This window comes from Apodemus sylvaticus, chromosome 2, assembly GCF_947179515.1.
Source record: "Apodemus sylvaticus chromosome 2, mApoSyl1.1, whole genome shotgun sequence".
Classification (NCBI taxonomy): Eukaryota; Metazoa; Chordata; class Mammalia; order Rodentia; family Muridae; genus Apodemus; species Apodemus sylvaticus.
The window spans coordinates 27,150,957-27,173,048 of NC_067473.1; the positions used below are offsets into that span (position 1 = coordinate 27,150,957).

General features: G+C 38.5%; 1 protein-coding gene across 1 annotated transcript; it reads right to left on the reverse strand.

Annotated features, from left to right (window-relative positions):
* Window positions 1–5,396: 5,396 nt before the first annotated feature.
* Samd9 (sterile alpha motif domain containing 9) lies at window positions 5,397–21,869 on the reverse strand. Its single transcript, XM_052173197.1, has 3 exons — window positions 21,631–21,869; window positions 16,093–16,173; window positions 5,397–10,391 (listed from the first exon to the last, which is right to left on the reverse strand). Exon 3 carries the CDS (start codon window positions 10,380–10,382, stop codon window positions 5,634–5,636), a length of 4,749 nt encoding a protein of 1,582 aa, XP_052029157.1. The 5' UTR covers window positions 10,383–10,391; window positions 16,093–16,173; window positions 21,631–21,869; the 3' UTR covers window positions 5,397–5,633.
* Window positions 21,870–22,092: the final 223 nt, after the last annotated feature.

The window sequence follows — 22,092 nt, forward strand, 5'->3', positions numbered from 1 at the left end:
TAGAGAATCCATCAAACTTGGCTAAGTCTGATCCCAAGCAAGAGAAAAAAGAAAAGACAGAAGCATATTTGAATTGCTAGATCTTTGACATTTCTCCTAGGTTTTCTTTCTAGGAATTTAAAAATATATTTTGAAAAATTGTAAATAAATTTTAAAAGACTTTTTTATTCTGGTATTTGCTTTTTAGAGGGTCTAACACATCCAATGATAACGACGTTGTTTTTTAAACGTGATGAAAGATGAGATAAGGTTGCAGGTTCTCAGTATTGTAGCATTCCAAAGAAATAAGAAACACAATCTATTTTAACAACAGCAACAGCAACAACAACAAAACAACTTAGCATCAAATAATAATAAGAGCATCAACAACTAGAGATAGAACATCTTTTCTCACTGCCTGTGGACATACCACAGGCATACATATATGCAGGCCTGTCATGTGGCACAAGGAATGGTTGAAATTAAAGTCCTTACAATGGTGCATAAAATTCTTCTGAATCACACAGAGAACTTCTGCAATTAGAAACAGATGTTGGCTCCTCCACTACTGGTGGGGTTGCAAATTGGTACAACTACTCTGGAAATCAGTCTGGCAGTTCCTCAGAAAACTGGGCACATCACTTCCAGAAGATCCTGCTATACCACTCCTGGGCATATACCCAGAGGATTCCCCAGCATGTAATAAGGATACATGCTCTACTATGTTCATAGCAGCCCTATTTATAATAGTCAGAAGCTGGAAAAAACCCAGGTATCCCTCAACGGAGGAATGGATACAATAAATGTGGTATATATATACAATGGAGTACTATTCAGCCATTAGAAACAATGAATTCATGAAATTCTTAGGCAAATGGGTGGAGCTGGAGAACATCATACTAAGTGAGGTAACCCAGTCTCAAAAGATCAATCATGGTATGCACTCACTGATAAGTGGATATTAACCTAGAAAATTGGAATACCCAAAACATAATCCACACATCAAATGATGTCCAAGAAGAATGAAGGAGTGGCCCCTGGTTCTGGAAAGACTCAGTGTAGCAGTATAAGACAAAACCAGAACAGGGAAGTGGGACAGGGTGGATGGGGGAACACGGGGGAGAAAAGAGGGCTTATGGGACTTTCGGGGAGTGGGAAGCCAGAGAAGGGGAAATCATTTGAAATGTAAATAAAAAATATATCAAATTAAAAAATGACTCATGGAAAAAAATATATCGAATAAAAAAAAAGAAACAGGTGTTGGGAATGATACTTAAAAATAATTACAAAATGAAGTTATTTCTCAAGTATATGAGGGTATCATTTGTTTATGTATTATTTTATTTATCTTATTTTATTGACTTGTATATTTATTTATTTATTTTATTACTTGAGAGTATCTTCATTTCAGAGTACCTCAATCACTTTTTTCTTTTTTTAAGATTTATTTATTATTATATCTAAGTATCTTGATGAACTATGTTACTGAGATAACTTACTATCTGTTTTCTTGGTGAATTTGAGCCAATGGGAAGCATAGATAGGGGAATTAGAGAGAGAAAGGTGAGGTCTCACTGTTCCCATCCCCAGGGTTTAGGATAGTTGCTTCCCTCTACTGAAGATCATAGCTCCTATTAGGGAGTCCTCAGAGAGTAAAGGTTTGTCTGTCTCTGTCTGTCTGTCTATCTGTCTCTCTATTTTTTCTTGTGCCTTCAAACTTAGTGACAATGTCATGTATTGACAGGCCTCAGATTTCTTATACTTTTAACTGGACTTGTGCAAAGCGTTACTTTGTGAAATGCTTCTCAAAGCATGCTTTGAGCATGTCTGTTTCCAGCAAATGTTTTGTCAATCATTGAAATGTATCTCTAAGCCATTTTTGTGGCAAGAGGAGAAGAGGGCTCTTTTTCCTAACAAATGGATTTCTGCATTTAAAGGGCATGCACTTCTGAATCACTTGAAACAGTTTTGGAGCTCTCATGGGCTGTAAAGGATGCAATAAAAATTGAAATTTGATTATATTTTGGTGCTGGTATATACATATCAAAGTTTTAAAAGTTCAAAAGAAACAGAAAATAACTATATACATATACTATATATAACTATATATAAAACTATGTATAACTATGGATAACTTTGTATATATATGTGTGTGTATATATATATATGTGCGTGCATGCTTGCGTGTGTGTGTGTGTGTGTGTGTGTGTGTCTGTGTGTGTGTGTGTGTGTGTGTGTGTGTGTGTAACTATATAGCCAGAGGTAAAAGCCTACACATTCCAGTACTATGAATTTAATGTATCATAGAGACATTCAAAAGAGTAAACGCACACACACATACACATGTACATGCACACACACACACACACACACACCAATTAATGTTGACCTTATTTGCATGTGTTTAAGGCTCATCATTTACCTTAGGATGGGACTCTCATCCCTGAAAAGCAGAAATAAAGCAAAACAGAACAAACAACCACAAAAACCAAACAGCAACAAACAAAAACAAAACACCAAAAAAACCCATCCTCATTCTTACTTTGTAGTCAGTGATTCCCTGTAGCTCTTCATTTATGGGTGGGGCCTTGTGAAAATTTTCTCCATCCAGGTTGGCATATTGATTGGTGTGGTACTTATAGGTCTTGTGCAGGCAACCACATTGTCCAGACTTTATGAGAGCAACACCCCTGTCCTGTCCACAAGAAATGCTCACACAGTTGTATCAGTCCTTTGGTTCCTATGAGTCTTCTGTCCTTTCTGTCACAATGCTCTCTAAGTTTAAGGGCTATGTTACATATTTCCAATTTGAGGCTGGCTACACCATGCTCACTCTCTGAGTTTTGACTGATGTGGAACTCTCTAAAAGTCTCCACCAGTTGCAAAAAAGGAATGTTCTTTGATGAGATGCAAGAGCTCCACTTATGTGTGGTTATAAAAATGAGTGTTTAGAAAACAACTGGAAGATACATTCCTTTGGAAATATGATAGTGATAGGGTCTTCTCTAGGGCCTATGATCTCTCCAGCCCTAGGTCCTCTGCTAGATTTATACACATGAGTTCTCCCCAATTGACTGAGTTTTAAGCTAAATTGAATAGTAATTGGTTGCCCCCAGTATCTCTACTCCCATTTTCATTGTGATTCTCAAACTCCATAGCAAGGTAGGACTATTCATTTTATTTCCCACTTGGAAGCTTGCATAGCACCTTCTGATGCTTTGGGAGCTAGCCATCAGCTAGGAGGCTACCAGGTTAGTAACAGTTTGATTTACTTAAGTTCTGTGAGCCAAGTGTGTGGTTTCTTCAGCAATAATATCTTACTTTCATGACTGGCAAACAGCTGAGTGTACCGGCAATAGCTTGTACTGCTTTGGCTGTCTCTTTGATCCCCCTGACAAACAACTCAAAAAGAGGTATCCCCTTTCTGACACTGGGGTAAATAAAACAGTACTTTTAAAAATACTTGCTTTGTCTCATAATCTGTAGTTTGCCTACTGCTGTTATTTATAAAGCAGTTCTTTAAAAAAAAAATATTAACTGTCGCCATACAGGGGATTGAACCTAGTGCCTTGAAAATGCCAGGTGATTTATCACCAAGCTCTATCTTCAGGTGACAAATCATTTATTGATTTTAGTGGTGGAAATTGCATTCAGAGCCTCGAACATCTAGGTGAGTCCTCTGCACTCCCAACATTTTATGAGGAGGTAGTTTTAAAGGAAGTTCCTCAGTCCTCCAAGAGAACCTAGGCAGAGGACATTTATTTAGACAGCATGGGCCATATTTCCCTGAATTTGCAAAGCATGTTGCTACTGAGACTAGTAACCAGATGTACTACTTCCCAATGGTGAAATAAACACCTATGTTTGCTGTATGCCTAGTGTGGGTCAGGGATCAGAGGTGGAGTGCACGGCTCACTTACTGATTTGAACTGAGAAGTCATCCAAGAAGGCTAGACTTCAGCAGGAATGATCCAATACAGAATGCACAGACTCCTGGGCCAGGATGGGAAGTGGCTCGGAAAAACAAAAATCATGACCAGTCATTCTGATTTCTAAGCTAAGACTGTGTTCAATTTGAGGGATTATTTTTCAAAAAAATCATTAAAACATCTTCACCAATAATGATTTTAAAATTATAAATCAAGTATAGAAAAAAAACCTATATTCTCACACTAATGTCAAATTCAAGAAACTGAACTCATAGGAGCAAAGGCATTGGACAAAGACTATGTGGTGATTACTAGGAAATGGTTAAAAATGGGGTGATACTAGTAAAGGGATATGCTTCCACAGTTAGACGAGGATCTGTTGTATAGTATGGTAATTATAGTTAATAACATAGTAGCATTTTATTGAAAGTTGCAATCTGGAATGGTGGTACACACCTTTAATCCTATTACTTGCGAGGCAGAGGCAGTTGGAGGCCTGTGAATTTAAGGGCAACCTGCTTTACTTAATGAGTTCCAGTACATACAGGATCATGTAAAGACACCCTGATTAAAAAAAAACAACCACCCAAAACAGTTGAGGTAAAGAAAAAAGCTAAGAGAATAAATTTCCAGTTCCATCCATTTGCCTAAAAAATTCATGAATTCATTGTTTCAATTTGTTTAATTGCTGCATAGTACTCCATTGTGTATATATACCACATTTTCTGTATCCATTCCTCCATTGAGGGATATCTGGGTTCTTTCCAGCTTCTGGCTATTATAAATAAAGCTGCTATGAACATAGTGGAGCATGTGTCCTTATTGCATGCTGGGGAATCCTCTGGGTATATGCCCAGGAGAGGTATAGCAGGGTCTTCCAGAAGTGTCATGTCCTGTTTTCTTATCCTAAGCAAGGTAACACAATCACAAAGGAATACACATGGAATGCAATCATTGATAAGTGGATATTAATTAGCCCTGAAGCTCTGAATACTGAAGATACAATTAGCATATCAAAGGATTCCCATGAAGAAGGAAGAAGAGGGCCCTAATCCTGGAAAGGTTTGATCCAGCATTGTAGGGGAGTACCAGGACAGAGAAAAGGGAGGGGGAAAGATAGGAGGATGGATGGAGAAAAGAGGACTTATGGGACATATGGGGAGGGGGGAACTGTGAAAGGGGAAAGCTTTTGGATTTTAAACAAAGAATATAGAAAATGAAAATATATATTAAAAAAGAGAGAATAAATTTCAAGTGTTCTTATAGTAAGACATAAATTTGTGAAGCAATGAGTATATTACTCAGCTTAATTTAGTCATCCAATAATGTATACACATTCCAGTATCACATTGCATATAATAAATGCATATTTGTCAATTAAAAATAGTTAACTGATCGATTATGGAGATAAGTTTTATGCAGAAGGCAGGGGGAAAACGGCCCCCCAAAAAGATTCTAGTGAGACTATGAAGACAAAAACAAATTGCATATTTTGGTTTGATTTTATTTTGTAAATGTTTTAGAATAATTTCTTGATAACACAGAAGGAAGAGTTTTAAAAGTACCCTATGTATTCATTGCACAGAAATAGTCAAGTAAGGCTCAGCCTTGTTTTTCTTCTACTACCCTCTCTTCTCCCACTACACGAATTATTAAGAGTTGTGTCTGTAAAGTAAAGGGGGAAAAGGTGATTCTAAAACAATATCTCTTGTGGAACACAAGATCTTAAACAATTTTAATGTCGTAAGCAAGAAGGCCTCCAATGGAAAATCCTAGATAAAAAGACACCTTTTCTATGCTCCGCCCACTTCTAAGTTGACCTAGATGAGTGGGTGTAATTGGTATTGTGATTTTTTCATTGATCCCATATTCTATGTATAAAGAGTTGTTTTCAGCTCGCCCCTGTAAACGAACCAAAAGGTCCTGGACCTTTTCCTCTTCCCAGACTTTTCCAGTGTGCCACCAGGAATTAATATCTGATACCTTTTCAAATTTTTCATCAATTTTTCCTTTGTGGATGAGTCTGTTCCTACTGTTACCTTTCCCAAGAAAGAAATATGCAATTGGTTGCTTTGTTCGATACACGCGTTTATATTGACCCCTGAAAGAGTTCTCCAGTGCTCGAGCATACTTTTCCATTTGTTTAGAATCTTGATCTAGTTGTTGGTTTTCTGGCCAGAATAAAAGAGAGGCTAGAAAATACGGTTCTGAAAACTGATAAGTCAGTCCTATTGGTTGCAGGATCTCTCGAAGCTGTTCCTTCAGCTTCTTAATCGGCTTCACTAACTTGGAGGTAGGGTTAATACAAGAGAGAATTATACTGGCCAAGATAAAGTTTTGCTTTTCCTTTTGTTGGGTTTTGATAGCACATTGCTCAAGAAGGAAAGTGTATTTGTTCACAATATCCTCCATGGAGCTCACAGCAGCTTTTGGACTTTTGATAAGATATTCTAAGAGTCCAGAAAACTTATCTGCTTTTAAAGCTTCTAGGCTTCTCCGAGTCCTTTCTACTTGTAGTGATAGACTGAGCTTTGACCTAAAATTTTGATTTTGTGAATCTTCCAAAGGGCCAAATATGTCTACATACTTCTGAAAGTACCCAGCCACCTTTTTCCGACTTTTAGCCTCTTCATACTGCTTTATATTGTTTCTTGGTTTTAGAAGGACAAAATAATCATCAAAAAAATCAAAGGATTTCTTCAAAGAATACTGCAGGTTAGTTAGATAAGGAATAAAATTCTTGAGTGCTGACTTAAATTCATTTAGGTCTTCGGGGATATCACAATTTCCTGATATAAAGTTGACCATAGCTCGTTTAGATCGTTCATTTTTGTTGTTAAAAAAAGGAATGAGTTGGAGGATCTGGATGGTATAGAAGCCAACTTCTATCTCCCCTTGATAGCCAGCTATGTTGTAAGTATCATATCTCCTTTTTGACTTCTGATACAGCCTTTCCTTCCCTTCATATTCTCGGTCTTCAGTTTGCTGTTGAGATTCTTTAAAAGCAATTGACGCATGCTCTGCTAAATCCAAAAGTTCAGTTAGCTCCTTCACTGAGATAATCCCTTTTTTTGTATTATCCTCCACCCACCATCTTATTTTACTTTTGTAGACTTGACCTAATGTATCTGAGATGTAAGAATTATCAGGCTCTATAGTTCTTGCTTGTTTTGCCCAGCGTAGAGCATTTTCAAAGTCCTTTTCTTTAAGGTAGAAATGTCTCGCTAAAGCTTGGCAGATGAATGCATTAGGGTTGAACCTACGAGTAGCTTCGCATAATACAGCTTTAACTGCATCATTTCCTTCATCTTTATGTAAGGCTTCAATAAATGGAGAAAACCAGTTTCCTGTCTCACCTTCATGCTCATTGCGCTGTCTTGTGAGCAGCAGCGTTTGCATGTCTTGGAAAAATTTGCTTTTTCCTATACCAGTGTCATAGAATAGATTTTCTGTTAACATATCCATCACAATTTTACTTTTGCTCAAGTTATAGCTTCTCTTCAATTCTTCCAGGGAGAGAGTGGCAATCAAATGGTGAATGATGCGCACTCCATAGTAGCTCCCGCATTCAATCACCTCTGATTTGATTAGAATTGTGGAATAGGTACCCATTTTGTCTTCAAACTTTTCTGTACCCCAGTAAGCCTTCTTGTTTGAGATTCCTAGGAAATGTTCACACTGTGAAAGAGAAATGGTCGTGTCGGGTACAAATGCGTTGAGGAGAGCCAGGAAGGCAAAGAGCTTTGCTTCTTTGGTGGTGACATTTTGCCCTTTCAGAATGTTTCTTACCACATTTTCTATGTACTCTTTGTTAAAGTTGGTTTTCATGATCATAAAAGAATAAAAATCTTCAAAGTTTTTATGCTGTTCTTTGATTTCTGTCAGCTTAAGCTCAAATGCTCTCTGTTCTTTGACAGAGAGTTGTTGTACTAGGGCAATGCTGTCTGGCATCTTTGCACTTTTCTCAGGATTTTGTGACCTTGTACAATTTAGAATGATCACTAGAGGCTTCTCATATCGAATGTGTTTGTTAGAGACAGCAGTTTGGATGGAGGCCTGAAGAAGGTAGACATTGTCTTGTTCTTCAAAATCATCAACAAGGAGCAGCACAGGTAAATACTCTTGATGGTCTGTTGCTCCGTACGTGATTAAATTTGTTACTTGTTCTCCAATTTCTGAAAAGTCCTCTGTCTTATTTTTCAGCACAGCACATCTGAACTTCTTCCTTAGTTCCCAGAGAATATGCATGGCCAAAGTAGTTCCTCCACAGCCTGGATGATGGTACAGGTGAATAATTTTTGCACATACTGGCTGAGAAGAATCTGCCCATTCTTGAATCTTTTTTTCAAGTTTTATATATTTATCCCTTTTGACAAATGATGAAGAATAGTTTTCAGAAGAAAAGTAGAAGTTCCACCAGGAAACTTTGCCACCCCTGTAGAAGTCTTCCTCTTTGGATGTCTTGAATTCAAGTAATTTCTCTTTATCTTTCTCCAAGAGTGTACCTTCACATTCATTTTCACAGAGAATTTCCAAGGCAGTCATAATTTCTTCTTCCTTTTTCAGAAGGACAGTAGATGAGCCAACGGATGGCAAGAATCGCTTTGAAGACTGAGTTAAAGATTTTAATTTAAGAATAGTGCCATTTATCTCTGCAAGATTTAAAGTTGAAATGCTTTGGCTTGATAGTTCATCTTGCTGTCTTGATAATCTTACTTCAAGTAGGTCTTTCCATACCTGATATATTTTGGGGTGGACACAAATACACAGTATATTTTCCATTCCTTTGAGATCTTGATAGAAAGCACAGAAAGTCTCAATAAGAGGGTCTCTTGGGTCTTCCACAGAGGACAGTAATAAAAACACTACCAGAAATTTCCCTCTTGGCATTATGTCATCACGAGTAAGAAATGAAATAACTCTCCTGACTTCAGAAGCTCGCTCCCTTTGCCAGGATATTGGATCTAAGGGTTTGTATTTGTCACTCTCTAGGTCTAACCTACCATTGCAGAAAATCCAACTGGGTTGCTGGTAAAGATTCAGACTGGAAATCTTCTCACTTATTGTCGTTTTTTCTTCTATAAATAGACTGGGAAAGTGAAGGTTTGCTACTCTGTTTCCTTTGAAAGCCTTGACCACACCATTGCTCTCAGACTCAGGATCAAACTCTAGTACAGCAAACCATTTAATTTCCTTCAGGAAATCTACATGTTTGGTTTGATCTGGATGACATTTATTTGTTACAAGAATGTACCATTCATAGTATGAATTATCTAACAGATCCTTATTTCCTGTCAACAGCTCAATTAGCTTTTGCCCCTCTCTGCTGTTTCCATTTGGTTTTTCTTTGAATTTTTTTTCTGCTTCTTTCCTAGAGTCTGACAGTGCTTTTAAGTCTAATTTAAAAGTTTTGAAATCGGCTTTATTCCCTATGATGTCCTTACTTTTGGGTCCATCTCTCACAAAGACTAAGGACTTTGGATTTTGCTGCCATTCTTGGTTCTTAAAACATTGCATTTTGATTTGAAAATAGTCTTCTTTGCATTCTGAGTATTGTGGAATGATATCCACTTCAATAACAAATTTGTTAGAGGGAGTACTATTTGGCAGTAAAACTTCCACAAATCTTGGCTCTCGAATGCACTTCTTTGCTTGTTGGACTTGATGGGCCTCAAAATACTGGGCTATCATCAGATTGAAGTGGTCAATGAGGTCATCTTTAGTAACAGTGGTAAGCGCCACACCAACAATTTCTCCTTGGGGTTTGTCTTTGACTCCAAAATGAATGGTGCCATTAGTACGTGAGTTCATACAAGCTGAAGCAAATCGGAAGACTTCATTGCTAAATTTCATCTTTATGTCCTGTTCTGTCGCTGTCCTTGTGTTTGTGAACTCCTTAAATTCATGTACTGGGTCAATGAGATTGAGTGGCCCTGTTTCAGGCTGTAGGATGAAATGTAATTTGTAACGGTATGGATTACTGAATTCATCGAAAGGATATGCAATGCATGTTGGTCCTAGAGATGACTGCTTATCCTGTTGGGCTGTCTTATCTTCTACTGGTTCATTTTTTTCTGATTTAGAATCTTTAGCCTGTGAATTTACTGAAGAAGCATCAGCCTTACATGAGTTCTCTTCAGTTCTTTGGTTTTGCTTTGAAGTCTCTCTACTTTCTGTCTGTGTTTTAGGAATATTTTTACTGCCTTTTGTCTTCTTAGGTGTCTGAGTAAAGTGTTTTGAGGATGTTTTCTGCAATTCTTTGAATAGCCCTTCTATTTGGATAGCTGGTCCGTGGGTTATGCCCATATCAACAAGATCTTTTTTATTTAACCACTTCAAGACTGTTCCACTCACATCTTGTGCCATCAAGATTTCCCTGTGCTTTTGGTCAATCCTGTGACTTTGTAGCCACAGGTTTACATCTTCTTTTGTCCAGTCATCTGTGTTTTTTGGAAGGTTGAGTGTCTCTGCCATTCTGACAAGCTGTATCGAGAAGAAAAGAAATTATGTTGTAGATTATAAGTGAACATGTGAAGCATTCCACTTTTAAATGGGTAAAATGTGGATGTCACAACATTTGAAAAGGTTTTAACACCAGCTTATTCTCTATCAACCAAGAGAAATACCACCAAATCTGTGTGCACAGCACTTACCATTATGTGAAGAAAGTAACTCCAATACCCTACCCCCACCAAGAGAAAGATCATCCAGTGAAAAGAGAATATTGAAGCTGAAATCATAAGCCCAATGGACCCAACAGATATTCACAGAATATTTCATCCTCACCTTCTTCATCAAATATTTCACCCAAATATTTCACCAAATACCTTCTTTGTAACACCTCATGGAGCTTTTTCCAAAACTGACCACATACTCAGACAAAACAAGTCTCAACAGATATATGAAAATTGAAATAACACCCTACATCCTATCTGACTGCCCCAGATTAAAGCTGGATGCCAACAACAATAGAAACAATGGAAAGCCTATAAACTCATGGGAACTGAACAACTCACTACTGAATAAAGAATGGGTCAATACAGAAATTAAGAAAGAAATTAATGACTTTTTAGAATTGAATGAAAATGAAAGCAGAATATATTCAAAGTTTATGAGAAACCATAAAGGTAATTCCATGAGGGAAACTAATAGCACTAAGTGTCTACATAAAAAACAATTGGAAATATCTCATATAAATAGCATAATAGCAAACATAAAAGCTTTTGAACAAAAAGAAATCACACACAAAAGAAGATGGCAAGAGACAATCAAACTCAGGGCTGAAGTTGGACATCTCTCATCACTAAATGAATATTCTGGTTAGTTTGTTTTTGTTTTATCTTATATATTATCTGTACTGGCCGATTTTGTGTGTTAACTTGACACAAGCTGGAGTTATCACAGAGAAAAGGGCCTCACTAATGCCTCCATGAGATCCAACTATATGGCATTTTCTCAATTAGTATGCAAGGGTGGGAGGGCCCATTTTGGGTGGTGCCATCCCTGGGCTGGTAGTCCTGGGTTCTATATAATAGCAAACTGAGCAAGACAGGGGAAGCAATCCAGTAAACAATACCTCTCCAAGGCCTCTGCATCAGCTCCTGCCTCCAAGTTCCTGCCCTGTGTGAGTTCCTGTCCTGACTTCCTTTGGTGATAAACAGCAATGTGGAAGTATAAGCTGAGTAAATCCTTTCCTCCCCTACTTGCTTCTTGGTCGTGATGTTTTTCAGAAATAGAAACCCTAACTAAGGCATTATTTTTCTGTAGAGAGGTGTGGATCCAATGGGAGGTGAGGTATGAGGTGTGAAGAATCTTTAAGGGACTGTGGAAGAAAACCACAATCAGAATATATTGTATGAAAAAAATAATTTTCATTAAAAGAGAAATTAAGAAAATAAGATAGATAAAAGGAGCTATGGCATGTTAATAAGAGGAACAATTCTTTGAGATGATATAGTATTATAAATATTTATAGACTTAATCTTGAAACTTGTAATCATGTGAAATAAATATTAAAAGGTATGAAGGTCAAGTAAATTCTGACATAGTAATTGTTGGTGACTGTGATGATTAATGTTTTGTCAACTTGATACAAGTTAGGGTCATGTGGGAAGACAGCATCTCTGTTGAGAAACTTTCTATAAGATTGGCTAGCAGATAAATCTCTTGGGAATTTTCGTGATTAATAATTAATGTGGGAGGGGCCAGGCCACTGTGGATAGTAACAGCCTTGGCCAGGTTGTCCTATGGTCTATAAAATAACAGGTTGACTAAGTCATGGAAGGCAAAGCAAAAAGCAGTGTTTTTCCACGGCCTCTGAATCAGTTCTTGACTCCAGGTTCCTGCCTGAGTTTCTGCCTTGGCTTCCCTCAATGACAGACTGTGATTGGGATCTTGACTCTCCTCAGTGATGGACTATGAATGGGGTCCCTGCCTTCCCTCAGTGATGGACTGTGCCTGGGATCATTGGTTTCCCTCGGTGATGGGCTGTGATTGGGATGTATAAGCCAAATAAACCTATTCTTCTCCCAAGTTACTCTATGCCATGGTCTTTATTAGGGAAACAGAAAGCAAAACAAAACAGCGACCTATCAGCCCATTATCTTATCTAGATAGTTCTTCTAAAGTGATATATTTAGCAAAGAAACTTCACAGCAAAATTACACCTTGGATCTACTGTGTTCAACAGGTATCTCCAGGATGTTATTCTGAGAGAGAGAGAGAGAGAGAGAGAGAGAGAGAGAGAGAGAGAGAGAGAGAGAGAGAATTGCTCTCAACAGTATGTGAAACCTTCTCTACATTTTTTTCATTCTCAACTAGAGACTAGTCTTCGTCTTTTCTTGCTATGCTTCCATTCACTCCATGGGTTGCGAATATTTACTCTGTCCCTTTGTATGCAGAGGCATATAAACCTTTTCTTTCATTCACTAGCACTCACAGCTAAATGGTTGACTTGAGTCTTAGATCCTTTGAAATAGATGGAAATGTAAAATTGTGAAGACTTTTGCAGTTTCCATACATCTGGCATTATGAGGTGACTATGAGTGTAGGGGCCCTAGAGTGGAATGTTAGGATTTGAGTGTGAAAGTTCTCCTACTGCTTCATGTGTTTGCACACTTGATCCCCAGCAGGTGGCACTGTTTTGGGAGATTGTGAAATATTCTGGGCATGGGGCCTAGCTGGCAGATGTATTGCCACAATGCTAGCCAATCTCCATTTCTCCCCAAGGTTTCTTTCTTCTCCCTGGTCTGCTGATTTAACAGAAAACTCTCTTTACTATGCTACTTCTCGTTCGTATACTACTATGAAACTTTGAAATAAGATAAGTCCTCTCCACTCAGCTGCTTTTTTGTCAGTTTGGGCACAGTGGTGTTAAAACTGATGATACAAACTGCAAACCTAGAGTAAGCATCACATAAATAGGGAAACTATGAAATTATTTCCTTTAAAACAAGAAAATGAGGCAAAAGTGTTCATGCTTCTCACTCTTACTCAGTTTAGAACGATCTAGAAGTGAAAGTGGGCTGATGAGTCACTGTTTTGTTTTGCTCTGTCTCCCTAATAAAGAGCATGACAAAAGGTACCTTGAGGAAGAAGAGTCTTATTTGGCTTACATGCCCCAAGCCTAGTACATCATTGATGGAAGCTGAGGACCCCAGTCACAGTCCATCACTGAGGAAATCAAAGCAGGAACTTAGTCAGGAACCTGGAGTCTGGAACTAATGCAGAGGCCATAGAAGAGCAGTATTTACAATTACTGTTGAATATCTTAACTAAAGCAATAAGACAGAGGGAGAAAAGTGATACACGTAGGAAAGAAAAAGAGCAAATTATTTTTAGGTGACATTGTTCTGGAAGATTTTGGGACTGCCCTCAAATGTAACAAATACTTTTAGCTAAGCAGGTGATTATAAATTCAACATATGAAATGTAGTAGCTTTCCTATATAATGATAATGAACATGCTGAGAAAGAAATCAGGAAAATAATAACATTCACAATAATACCTTAAACAATACCCATGAATAAATCCAACCAAGAAGGTAAAAGTTCTCTAGAATGCAACTATGAGGCATGGAAAAAAGCCAAGATGTGGCAGCGGCAAGTAAGGAGAAACCCTTAAATAATGTTGGGGGTAATATGAATTATTTAATGACTATGGAAATCAGTATGAAGTTTATAAGAAAAGCATAAAATAACCTCAAATCTCATCTAGATATTGAAAGGATAGAAAATAATACAGCCTAATTCTAATGACCCCAAGAAATCAGTAGTTTAAAATGCTATCTCGCTTTGTTAGAAACTAGGTAAAAGGTCACATTCCAGAACCCACCCTTTGTTTAGACCTTGCAGAAAGGCCTTGAATAGGTGATCCTGGCCCCATAGGGTAACTGGAAATGGGCTAAGCTTATCTTCTGTAAACTTACGCCATTACCCCTAAGCAGGAGTTCACGCAGCTGTAGACATTATAGGAAACTAATTGGTCCACTGAGCGCGGGCTCCGATAATTTAAACTGATTGGCCTAAAAACTATAGAGTGGTACAAATCAATTGGCTCGCATTTTTCGGGCTCTCCATGCTAAGAACTGATTGGTTTGTGATTCGCAGGCTTTGTCGTACACTTATAAGAGCTGTCGCAATTTGGCACTCGGGGTCCATAGTCATCTAACCCTGCATGGTGCACGGCTATGGAACCCAGAATTCTGGAAATAAAGAAATCCTCATGCTATTGCATCGAGACCGTTTCTCACGAGTGATTTGGGTGTCGCCTTCTGGGGTGTGGGGTTCTGGGGCACCCTCGGTTTTGGGGGACTTACATTTCTAATACCTCTGTCACATAATGAAAAAATAAAACTTACTGTAAAATAAAGATTTCAATACACTCATATTTCATAGGGCATTTATAATAGACAAGTTAGCAAATTACCAAGATACACACATATATATGATATATATCATATATATAGTATGATAGTGCAATGTTTGATCATGAAAAATATTATGTCACTTGCAAAAAATGGGTGGAAGTGGAGATGGTCAACTTAGGCAAAGTAACTCAGAAATGTCATAGAGGAAAGGCAAATGGAAGAAAGCTACCCACTGCATGCCAGTCAGGAAGCAGAGAGGGAACCACAGGGGAAGAGTTGGGTAGATAAAATAAACTCTTCTAAACATGCTTCTATTAACACACTTCCAGTAACTAAGTCAGTTCCTTTTGCTTCTACCATCTTCAACAAGGCCATCAAACCGCAAATCAATCAATGGATTAATCCATTTATTAGGTCAGAGTCTACATGATCCATTTCAAGATGGAGCATTTCTGCATACTGCAGGGGACCACACCTTCGTCACCTGAGCCTTCAGGGGATATTTTATCTTGAAACCACAACACAAAACAACCTTCATAAATCTGAGGGGAATTTTGATGAGTGAAAAAAAAACCAACCCCTAATGTCACAATCTGTACAAGTCCACCTACATATATGGTGAAGCCATGATAATGGATAACTTATTAATAGAGTTAAGGAGAGATGGTTATGAGGAGGGAGTATAGCTGTTATGACCAACAAGGGAGATCTTTGTGTGTAGCTTTTGTGTTTTGAATGTACAAATGTCAATGGGATGTATTGTACCATGGAAAAATTGTACCATTAAGAAACCTTAAGAAAAGGTATATCGACTATATGATCACTTCTCACAACTGAATGCAGATGGTGGTAATCACAAATGAAACTTAGATTTAAAAAAACACAAAATTACAATGGCATGCATTAAAGAGAAAACATTTAAAACTGAACAGCAATGAAAATGTTGAGTGTCAAAACTTCAGAAACAGCATCAACAATATTTGTAGAGCATAGAACCTCAAATGCTTTTACAGAATTAGAATGATAATTTAGTGAGCTTAAAAACAATATAGCAATCTTAAATGTGGAAGAAAGAGGGAAAATAGGTAAAAGAAAAAATTTAAAAATTAGAAGATGGTCACAACAGAGATGCCCAACAAAGTCCAAAGTAGTACGCATTAAAAGCCGATAAAATTGATACACGCGGAAGAGTTCTTCAAGAATAAAAGAGGACATCATAGTAATACCAGATGCTGCAAAAATTAAGTGAATCAGGGGTTATTACAACCAACTCTACATGAATAAGATCTGAAAAGTGAGAGGAAACATGTAACTTACCCAAACTGCCTGGAGACGCAGTGAAGGGAGTTCCACCACCCCACGTGAGGCTGTAGGTCACAGAGGTCACTGATGTTCTCACTGCATCCACAGGAAACAAGTTTATGAGTTTGGAAAACTTATACTTTCGAAATTATATCTGATGACAGCTGACACAATAGGAGCTGCATGCTAAAATTCCAGGGATGCAAAGCTCTCTCTTTATGGGAAGTTTAGACAGTTAGCTGGTTCTGGGTTGGAGATGAGCAAAAGATAGGAGTAGTTGGAGGATGGTAACCCCGCGGGGCTTTTGAAAATCACATGGACGGTTGCAATAGATTGCAATCTGCAGCAATTCCAAAACCTTAACCAGTCAGACACACTCAAAATTAAAGTGCATGGATTAATAATAGCACATGCCAATCAGAATAGCTGGGGTTAAAACCCTAGAACCCCAAATGTTCCTGTATATGAGGACTGGAGCTTTTGCAATGTGCTGGTGGGAACACAATTTGTTTCAGCTAATTTGAAAAAGGAACTCAATTGCTTTTGTTAAATTAAATGTATATCTACCTTATAACAACAATTTTGATGGAGCAAAAATAAAAACAACAACAACAAAAAAGTCCAGTGCTGACTCAGCCACACAGAGATGGCTGTCAGTTATGTAAGAGGGAAGGAACTACTGCACTGCCAGCATAGAGAACACGCTATGTGAGTGTGTATCTCACTGAAGTTCAAGACAGGCAGAGTTGAACTACTTACTGCAGTAGTTTCTGCTTAGAGATGTGTTTTCTAGGAATGGGAACAAGGACACTGAATATGGGAAGCTACATAAATGAATGTATGAAGAAATGTCATAGCTGTATCATGCAGACAGGCTCAGTTCATATATATCATTCTTTGTGATATGATATGATATGAGGCCAATGATGCCTCTGAAATACACGCTGAAATAAAGCGATGACTAAAATAGAATGGAGGCTATGTAGAAACTAGACGGCTGTGTGGTCTAGAAACAACCGGAAGGACTAGTGCAAGTCTACCACTTTGTATGTCCACAGCAGATTTCAGGACAAGCTTTTGACTTCCTTATTCCTCTCACAGCTGATTCTTAGTACTGTTTTCTTTAATTTCTTCAAAACTTAACTCAAAGTTATCTGCCTAGTGGATTTAGCTCAGTAGACATAGGCTTAGATCCCTAGCACTAGAGAATACCAACTGAAGAAAGGAATCTACACTCACCATTACTAGGACTCCATAGACAAGAGACTTCTAAAAACACTTCACTAGGTTTCAGCTTGCAATCTGAAGCACCACATTTTATACATATTTGTGTGGTCGATTTTTAGAAGACAAACTTGTTTCTAATCAATCTTCTTCTATCTCATATGGTTTGTTCCCCCTCTCTCCTTTCTCTCTCTCCTTTCCATCTCTCTCTTTGCGTGTGTGTGTGTGTGTGTGTGTGTGTGTGTGTGTGTGTGTGAGAGAGAGAGAGAGAGAGAGAGAGAGAGAGAGAGAGAGAGAGGAAAGCCTAATAGAAAAATTAACATCCTGCTTGCAGATTTTGAAGTGGAATGAATTTCCTGAATAATCCTACTGTTTTCAATGAAAAGGACTCTTACCCTATGAATTTAAGTTGCCAGCTTATAAACTGAATTTATAATACCAGCATATGAGAAAATCCTTTAATAATGCCCCTCTCATTCTATCTATCCATCGTATCACTAATAGTGTGTGCCCTCCCCCAGCCTTTGAGCGGGCATTTCAGTCCTTGGTGCTAGCTGCAGCTTCCCACTTTGGGTGGAGCTCTCAGATCAAGATGAAGTCTATTGTTCTTCCAGATCTGCAATTTCCTTAATTAAGGAGGTGACAGCCAAGCAGTGGCGCTAATGCCCTCGGAGCAGCCAAACAGGTTCTGAAGAAAGGAATACCAACTGAAGGGAATTTTGAGGGAAGGGTTTTGCCCTCAACTTTAAATTCTGAGACAGCCATTACAAATAAGGGCCTTGATCAGCATTCACATTGTCTTGGTCTCAGTCCTTTATAGTCCCTTCTTCCCATCCCTCCCAGCTCCCTCTCTAGGTAACCCATTCTATGCAGCAACAATAGTATTTAAATTCTTACTGACTTGCATTAAATTTGCATGCCTGTGTGCTTGTGTCGGGGCAGGCAGGGGGGGGGGGGGGAAGGAGGGAGAGATGGAGAAAAAGGGAGGGGAAGAAAGGCAAGTGCATTATCCATGTATATCTTTGTGTGTGCTTTAAGACATTGGGAGTCTCTGCTATTTCTACGCTTTTTTTTCTTTTTGCTTTTTTTTTTTTTAACTCTGAGGCAGGTTTTCTTACCCAAACTGTGGCTTAATTGGCAACTAGCAAGAACCAACAATCTTCCAGTCTCTACCACACACAGGGCTTCGGTTACAGGCAGGTCAGCACCCTCTGGGTTCCTGGAGTGAGAACATGACTCACGATCTCATACTTGCACTCACAAACGCTCTTCTTACTCACTGAGCCATCTCTCCAGCCCTGTGCTATGATGTGCCCGTGTATTCTGGTCCACTTTAAATTTCAAAAAAGCAAACAGAAAACTGTTTTACGTATATCTCGCAGGCCTATCTAACCCACAGCTCCCTGCCTGCACTCAGACAGACAAGGAAAGACATAAAATGATTCCAACCCAAAGTAATAAACTTACTTAAAACATTGTGTGTGTGTGTATGTATGTGAGAGAGAGAGAGAGAGAGAGAGAGAGAGAGAGAGACAGAGAGAGAGAGAGAAAGAAAGAGAAAGAGAGAGAGAGTATGTGTGTGTGAGAGAGTGTGTGGGTGAGAAAGAGTATGTGTGTGTGAGAGTGTGTGTGTGTGTGTGTGTGTGTGTGTGTGGTTTCTTTTGTAAGAGGATGGCATGGTTTTCAAATGTGAACTTTGTGGATGACAACCTGTCATAATGCTGAACACTGAATTCTCCACCACGCAAGGGACTGCAACAGTAAACTTCCTCATGCACACCAACAATAATACCTCAGTGTTGATGCGCATATGCCACCAAGAACAGCTCAATAGCACAATTCTTAAAGTTATATGTTCCAAATGACCAAGTTGCCTATGCCAGAAGCCTGCTCCATGCCAACGCCTTGCACTTTACAGGTCATTGTAGTAACATTTATCACTTGCTTGGCCTTGTTTCAAAGTCACATGCTAACCTTTCTTTCCTGGAAAAAGTGCACAATTATTATACAGCCTGTTTCTTCAAACAAGTATAAATGATATAAATGGTATCAATGATATAAATAGTCGGGTAGGCACACTACTTTATATAACTGCGCAACTTTCCACATATTTGTTATTGGTTAGAGCAGAAAGGGACGATTCTAAATGGCACCGGCGTTGAAAGTGCTATCTTCTCTGTGTGCAGCAGCCCAACTCGGCCTCGTCCAAGCCAGCAGAGAAAACCCAGCATTGTTACCATCACAGTTTTCTAATTCTGCTCAATCAACAAGTTGAAAAGCAAACCGATCTCAAGAGCATCAATTTCCTCATCTTCATGGAGGAAAGTTTTATGGACTCAACAGAAATGACCGAGGTATGATGAAAGGGATGTGTAAATGACAGAGTACCACCATCTCCGGTCTGTCACCACTTCTTCCTGTACATGTCATCTGATATGAGCAAGGGGAGGGCGGCAGGGAAGGACTGCCTCTACTGATATTATAGTTGTCTAACATCTGATCCCACTGCCCACTAGTTAGTCTTATATTCACATATATTCACATGCCTCATATACTCACATGCAACTGTCCAGTTCTGACCCTCAGCTACTTAATCCCTGTTTTTGCTACACTGCCTAGCCACCTCTGCCGCACAATCACTCCCAACACAGGGAGAGTGAGCACATGATGGCCATTTGGCTGCCTGGTATCCCCAGACTGCAGATCATAAGCCCAGGGCTCTTATGCAACATCTTATCAGGACACCAGGAGTCTTGCTACCTATATCAGTGAAACCTTCTCATAGTTAAACATGTGTTAGTCCCCACCCATCTTGGTGTAGTAGTATAAAAATACAAGTCATGAGTCAGATGGATTATTTGTGCCTGAGCTACATGCCACAAACATGTAGAATTCAGAATATAAAGTCAAGTTCTCATATCAGGATTGGAGGCAGAGAGATCTGGGCTGAAATAATTGGTTGAGAAATTAGAGGAATGAATTTTCACTATTTTCACTATTTTCACTCACAGCTTATGAAACTGAATAAGTTTCACTTTTTACAGTGCTTCATCTAAAACAGTGGTTCTCGACCTCCCCAATTCTGCAACCCTTTAATACAGTTCCTTATGGTGTAGTGACCTCCAGCCATAAAATTATCTTTTTGCTGCTTTATAACTGTGGGTGTGACTGTTATGAACTATAAAGTAAATATCTGTCTTTTCTGATGGTCTTAGGCAGCCTCTGTCAAGACCCACAGGTTGAAAAACTCTGCTCTAAAGCCTCTGTTGAGTATTGATGGTTCTTCCTTTAATCAAACATTTAAAACCACAGAAGAGGCCACTTCAGGAAAATCTATATGCCACTGCATTAATCGTTTCTTTAGACTGTTCTGTAGACTTGTTTCTAAAATGCTTATATAAACACTAAAAGGTGCTGCAGGATCACACACACACACACACACACATAATATACATACATATATATATATATATATATATATCCTTAGAAAAGGAAAACAGTAGGAAGGCAAATTAGGATTAAAAGTAAGTGGTGTGTGTGTGTGTGTGTGCGTGCGCGCGCGCGCGCGTGTGTGTGTGTGTGTGTGTGTGTGTGTGTGTGTGTGTGTATGTGTGTGTCTGTCTGTATGTGTGTGTCAGTGTCTATGTGTCTGTGTGTGTCTATGTGTATTCATGAATTTGAAAGTGTCTCCAGAATTGCTTATGAGCATATACAGTATGAAGAAAAAATAGAACTTACATGACTGAACACACACACACATGAATTGTAGGGTTTGTCAGTTTTTCTCAAAGAAGGTCTTTATTCAATAACATTGATGCCCTGGGCCCTTGAATGATATTTTGGGCAGACCCCAGCCCCTGATTCTTACCAGGCACATAAAACTGCCATGATTCCAAAACTTCCTAGCAGAAGATCTATGAGCATTCTGTTTCTTTCTCCCACACATAGACTTGACATTAATATCTACCACACTATCAAGAATTTCATTTTCTAAACTGCCTCTTCCTTAGAGTGATTGGAGAACTGTGTTTTACACTAATGTAAACATTAAAGTAATTTTTTTTCTTTCTGAAGATGCTGCTTTTCTTTGAGGGATGTTAATAGAACTGTCCCTAATTTTCAACAGCTTCTTTAGTGGAATACTATGACCACAATACCATTTACAACAACACACAGTCCAGAAATTCTAAGCTCAGAAAATTATCAGCTCTGTTTTAGAATGTACTTAAATCTTCTAACCTCAAAGTTTATTTTTGCCTGTTCAATAAGTTGCTGCTGTAGACACCAATAATGACGACAATAATAGGAAAGAAGGAATTTTGTACTTACCCCAATTTTCAAATTTCTTCTATGTGAAAAAAGCTTTTAAAACGAAAAAAGAAAAAATTGTCCATTTTGATGAAGAAAATGTCTGGTGTCTGTATTCTCTTCCTCCTAAGATGTAAGAGAAAAACAACTTCATTTAGTCTTGCTGTAAGCTTAACCAGTCAGCTTATCTACTTTGATACCAGCTCAAATTGGCTAAGAAACTCCAGAGTGTGGCTGATGCTGGCAGGCTGTAAGGAAGTGAAAACTATGTCTGTTTCAGTTTCAATTCTCTGACAGGGAAAGCGACTTCCTGAAATGTTTTTTTTTCCCTTTTGCTCCTCTTTAGTACCAGCTATGCCACCTTCTGGTTTGTTTGGGTAAAACCGAAAGACTTAAAGTATGAGGTTTTCCCCCATTAATTAATTAAGTCACTTTACATCTGAAACAATCAAGTCACATGTTCTGGTCCTCCCCACCCCCACA